The sequence below is a fragment of the Somniosus microcephalus genome, chromosome 13, assembly GCF_052327205.1.
Source record: "Somniosus microcephalus isolate GS21.2 chromosome 13, FLI_Smic_1.0, whole genome shotgun sequence".
NCBI classification, from domain to species: domain Eukaryota; kingdom Metazoa; phylum Chordata; class Chondrichthyes; order Squaliformes; family Somniosidae; genus Somniosus; species Somniosus microcephalus.
Window position 1 is genome coordinate 165,434,842 of NC_140999.1, and position 6,000 is coordinate 165,440,841.

Here is a 6,000-nt window from a genome sequence, read left to right on the forward strand (position 1 = left end):
ATAACATGCTGGTAAGTCTGCGCACATTGGAAATGACCAAATTCTGGAGACATTGTGCTTCAAGCGCTTGGCTTGCTTGGTCCCAGGCAAACAAATCTGCTGATTCCAGATTGAAAACCCATCATCATCTAGGAAATTCAAAAGGAAAGACATTTTTGGTTCTAGGTTTTAATAGTTACAAAGTGCAGGGTGTTATGGGGACTATGTTGTGCTTTATACATCAAAGATGTTAAATTTTGCATGATTGCTGCAATACCAATAACAGCAGATGTACACCTGCCTCTGAGTCCGAATGTTGTAGGTTCAAGCCCCACCTTGCACTTGAGTACAGAAGTACACTGATGCTCCAGTGTAGTAATGAGAGACTGCTGTCTTTTAGATGAGAGGTCCCTGTTGCTTGTTTTGGTGGTTCACGTAGACCTAAAAGATCCCATGATGATACTTACAAAAGAGCAGAGTTTTCTCTGGTGTCCTGACCAACGTTGCTCCCTCCGCCAACAGAACCTTAAAAAAAAATCAAAGGTCATTCATGTGCCGTTTGTGGTACCTTGGGTTGAAATTGTTGAGTTTGCCAACATAATAAAGTCTATTAGTTGTGAAGTGCTTTAGAAATCCTAAGGATCTGATAAGGTGCTACATAAATGCAAGCTCTTGCTATCTGGAGCTGCTTTTGTAGTACCTTGGGTTGTACTGTTGCTGTTTTATTTAGAACAGGAAGTCTTTTTATTCCTGCTTTTCTTTTAATGTATATTCTGTTGGTAAACCGCAATAGCATGGAGAGATCAGACATCTGTACTTTTGTTCCTGAGTGTAAACTATAGGAACATACAGGGATATTAAATTGCAGCTTGCCAGTGATAAAATGAGTTTTGTTTGCGCATAAATATGACTTTGTTTTGAAGGGGACACACCCAAAACATCATAACCTGCCTTTTCTTGTTACTGATACTGACTGACCTGTTGGGTATTTCCAGCGTTTTCTGTTTTTATTTTAGATTTCCATTCAGTTTTCTGTTTTATTCTACTACATTAGTGTTTTGAAATTATTGGCAAAGTACAGCAGGACCAATGTCTCCAGAATCTGGTCCCCATCCCAAAATATTGCACAAAGTATAACAAGTTGCTGCCTGTATTGTAAATCCTATGTCACAAAAGCATTCATAGTAAATTTGGATTATTCTGCTTACAGATTCAACTCTCAAGAATCAAACCTCCATGGGTTGTCAAAGGGCAGCCAACCTATCAGATATGCCCCAGGATCGTCACTACAGTTGGAACAGTCAGCAGAGAAAGGACAGGTGCCAGAACACTTGCAGATATCAAAGCCCGTGCTCAGCAAGCCAGGGCACAAAGGGAGGCTGCAGCAGCTGCAGCTGCCAATGTTACAGTGGAAGGAGGGGGAAGGGGTAGTGGTGGTAATGGGCCAGGGGGCACTGATTCCCCCAGACAGGCCGACGGAAAGACAAAAGCTTTTGAACAAACTACGGCAAAACATCAGTATAGAGCACAGCTATTCCAAACCTGCGCAACAGATGAACCAGAAAAATCCAGCGATGGAGAGAATAGTATTAAGCAAGGTGTTATAATCGAGGAATGTGTGGAAAGCAATCTAGTTGACACAACACAGCAAAGTAAATTGGTGACATCAGACGATATCCAGCAAACTGAATTGGGAGGTGATGCCGGTTACACTATAATTAGCAGTAAATCACCAGATTTATTAGTGGATGTGCAAGAGTGCAACCAAGTTACTGTTTCTCAACTGAGTGATACAGTGGTTTCTGATGGACAGGCTAACAGTGGTGAAACTGCACTTCTCCAAGATGAGTCACCCCCTGAAACACTTGAATTGCCTGCAGACAGAGACAATAGTTATACAGAATCTAGCAAAAATCTTAAATGTGAAACTGTAATCCTTTCATTTGCTGAGACTGACAATCCCCTGCTTCTACCCGGTGATCAAACCCAGAAGTCTGGTCTAAAAGATAAAACCACCAGCATTGAAGAACCTCTTCCAAAATATGTTTTCTCTGGAACAGTAATTACAGAAAATAAGGATACTGCAGTCATCAACACTATGGATGTCCCTGTTGTAGGGGTGAAAACTGCAGCGACTGATTCATTACCAAGTAATGACAGTGAAACTAAAGTAAACACTACAGATGTTTTGTCAACCCAACTATCGGTTGAATTTCCAGAACCTGACTCTTGTGAGCAAGAGGTTAATAGGTGCACCGTAGAGGAAATTGGATCTCCGCTGATCCGTGAAGTAACTTGTTCTCCAACTTTGCAGACACATGAGGAAAAGGAGAGTGACTGTGTTGAATTAAACATACATAATCAGTTAGAAACAAGCACATTACTGGAGACGTCAAATGAACCACGTGTTGCAGAGAAACAAATGACATCTGTAATAGTGTCGACGTGCTCGAATAAAGATCCCAGCCATTCATTAGCACAAAAACTTTCTCTCAAGTCTGAGAGGCTTGAAAAGCAGCTTGACTGTCCTGCTTCTGTTGACACAGAAGAATGTGTGAAAGAACATCTTATAAAACAAGAGCAGGCAATGGCAGATGGTGGGCACCAATCGATAGAAGCTGGCATTGCTGTATTAGAGGATGCCTTTGACCAGCTAACCAGCAAAAGGCAGCAAAACTGTGGAAGTGACATTAATAAGAATGGCTTGTATTATAAGACTGAAATAAATAGCCAGCTGTCTGATAAAAGTTGTGTACAACCCACAAATGAAAGAATATCTAAAGATGACAGAGCCCCTGTTTGTTCTGAAAGTGGTGTAATTGTAGTAAGCCCTGATGTCTGCAAAGGGACTGATAATGGTGATCAGCACAAACCGTTACATTTGTCCGAGGAAGATCAGCTGCAAAAGGATGAAAGACCGAATGAGTGCCAGAACCACAAGCCTGAAATCTTGCATAATCTAAATCAAACTGACTCTTTGCTACGTCCAAGTGTTGAGGGGCCGAAAAGGGTTGGTAATTTTAATCGACCACTGTCATCGGTTGAAGTCAATAACCCGCTGGTCACACAGTTACTTCAGGGCAGTCTTCCTTTAGAGAAGGTTTTACCACAATCTCATTCTGGTACCAAATTGGAGATAACTAGACTGCTTGTGCCACCTCCAATGCCTTCTGAGAGCCCGCCAGCTAAGCAGGAAAGAAATTTCAGTCAGTCGACTATTGATCATCTTGCACAAACAACTGATCTCAAAAGCATAATCAGTGGAGTGCACAGTGGAATCAAATTAGCTGATTATCATTTGCATAAAATATTGTCTGGCGATTTCAGAGAGCTGTCTCAAAAACGACTAGAGCAGATGAAATCAAGCGTTTTGCAATCCAATAAGCATTATGTGGAATCTCAGATGGTCTTGGACAGAGATGGTAAAAGTCTAGGAGAAGGACCAGTTTTACAGGAGCAGTTAAATAGAACACCAGTTCTTTCTAGGCCTGTTGAGTCTGGGCCAACAACACAAAAAATAACCCAGGCTACTTGCAGTTTTGAAGATGGCAACAAAGAACTAATGAATATCTCTTCTGGAAATACACACAGTCCCAATTTGCAAAATCCTGTAATGAGAAGCATGCCTGAAACATTAAAGCAAATCAGTAGCTCTACTGTGTCTGGCTATTACATTCCAAACACACCAACCTTTTGTAAAAGTCTGGAGAGCCAGAACACTATTTTTGGTTCAGTAATAGCAAAGGCTTGCAGTGGGATGCCAGGGAGGCAAAAGGTTAGCCATGGTTATTTGCATAACACTGTAGTTGTGCAAAATGATGGAAGCTGTAGAGCAACAGAAGTAATTAAGATTCAGTCAAAAGGTTCTGTTATTGAGCATGTACCAGCCATTGCCCAGACTTCACCAGAAAGGAATTTAATTGGAATGGAGAGCATGCCAAATGTAAGAAGGGATTGGCTTCCTAAACTGCATGAAAGCTTTAAAGTAATCAAAACTGAAAATATTCCTACATGTAGGGGAATTAACAAAAATCAAGACATCATTGGTATAAAGGATGGTGCGTATATTCCATTTGATTCCAAAGACAAATTATACGTTGGACCAATAAAGATGGACTGCAATATTGGAAAGGTTATGAAAGAGACCGGTCTACAATTTCAGCATTCGTCAGAACATTCTCTCATCAATTCCCAGCTCAGTATTCAGCAGCAGTTATACGGCAAGCTTCCTAAACTTTCTTTCAGTACCACAGGATTTAGCCATATCACTAACACATCAGTTTCTGAACTCTCTATGGGCAGCTTTCCAGTATCCCTTGCTGGAAGTATGATGTCACTGAGTCAGAAGGCAAACTTTGGGAACCATAATTCTGCAGTTCCTGCTCAGACGTTTGCTGAAAGCAGTGGTGTCAATGAAATGACGTTTAAATGTTCTTGCAGGCTAAAGGCCATGATCATGTGCAAAGGATGTGGAGCATTTTGCCATGATGATTGTATAGGCCCATCTAAACTTTGTGTATCATGTCTTGTGGTGAGATAGTAAAGAACTGTTGTGAAGAAATTACTGATCTGGACCACTATTATGTGGATTATTATAGCATGGTGAAAGTGCAACATATATGTATCAGAATTGTGTATCATTGTGTATAATTTTGCCTTTTTTGAGTCTAGTCTGACCACTGTACATAAATGGAAGGGCAGATGAACTGCATGCAAAAACATTAGGACGTGTATGTTAGCAGTTCATAATGAACCATTATAGGACTGCAAATCATGAGGGACCTAGCTATCTGTTGAAAATCCTATTTTATTTCTTGCTGATGTTAATGTCTTTTCTTACCAGAAATATGTAAAGATGAAGTTGTCAACTCCACAATAATGCTCTATGCACTGATTTTGTTTGTAAAACCTAAAGCAACATGTTAATACTGTAAAACTGACCACATGATTAAGCATGTTGAGTTTTTGCTATCTGTTCATGCCCTAATATAAAGCAGTATTCCATTTTTTTGCAATGTTAAAATGCATATAGTCTCCTACATTAGTCTGCTCTGCATGTTGGCGATGTTGCTCTTCAGAAAGATTGAAATGGAGAGTACAGTAATTGGTGCTTCCAAAGCATTACTGACACCATATCTTTAAGTTTTGTTTTGCTTGCTTCCACAGTATTTGAAATTGATAGAATACAAGCTATGAACACAGTGTTAGCAATGATGCAAGCTTATTAGGTGGCCTTAAAAGAAGTGGTTTGTTTTTTCCATCTGTAATTGCCAAGAACAATGGGGCAGAAAGTCTTTTACTTCACTGTTTGGCCTGAGTCTCATTCCCTGTTTACCAAAGACATTCTGCAAATATAAATTTATTTAGAAGTGGCTTTACAAACTCATTCTCAGGGTACATTAATCTCTTTAGCCATCAAGTCTTTCTCCTTTCTATTATTTGTCTATCTTAATGCTGTTGTATTGACTGAGTATATGCTTGGGATTTATTGGTCTTTGATGCGTGGGTGACTTCTGTCTGTATTATGCTGTATTTTTATTTACACCTTTACACAGTATTGAAAAGTTGTGTAGTAAATTGAATAAAATGCATTCATTATATTGTGATGCAGTACTTTGTTCATAGAAATTTGCTAAGCACTTTGATCCTTTTCAATCTGCAAATATTATCCATTTGAAATATTAAAGCATGTTTTCATTTTTGCGTTAATGGTGGGGGCGTCACTGGTTCACCGCTACTAAAATGGGGCTAAGAAAGCTACTTGTATTTTGCTGCTGGACTGGGCATTTTTTTTGGTTACGTATTGGAATGAAAAAAGTGAGCTTTCATTGATTTAATTCAATTCAATTCAATTTTATTTGTCATATATGCAGCAGGCGTGTGTACTGCACAATGAAATGTTGATTTTTACGAGTCCTCCCAACATTGGAATAAATATGGCATAACAATGATAAAACACTAATAGAAATACAGTAATAATAAATAAAACAAATAATAAATTATACGTTCATGAGCCTTATG

At 39.3% G+C, this 6,000-nt stretch overlaps 1 protein-coding gene across 3 annotated transcripts in view; it reads left to right on the forward strand.

The window, feature by feature from the left end:
* The window catches only part of asxl1 (ASXL transcriptional regulator 1), a 90,524-nt gene extending 84,947 nt beyond the window's left edge, over positions 1 to 5,577 (forward strand). For all 3 annotated transcript variants that reach the window (XM_086005523.1, XM_086005524.1, XM_086005525.1), the window contains one exon: positions 1,190 to 5,577. In XM_086005523.1, the coding sequence (XP_085861649.1) occupies positions 1,190 to 4,519 (3,330 nt within the window). In that variant the 3' untranslated portion in view covers positions 4,520 to 5,577. The remainder of the gene's footprint in view (positions 1 to 1,189) is intronic.
* The last annotated feature ends 423 nt before the right edge of the window (positions 5,578 to 6,000 follow it).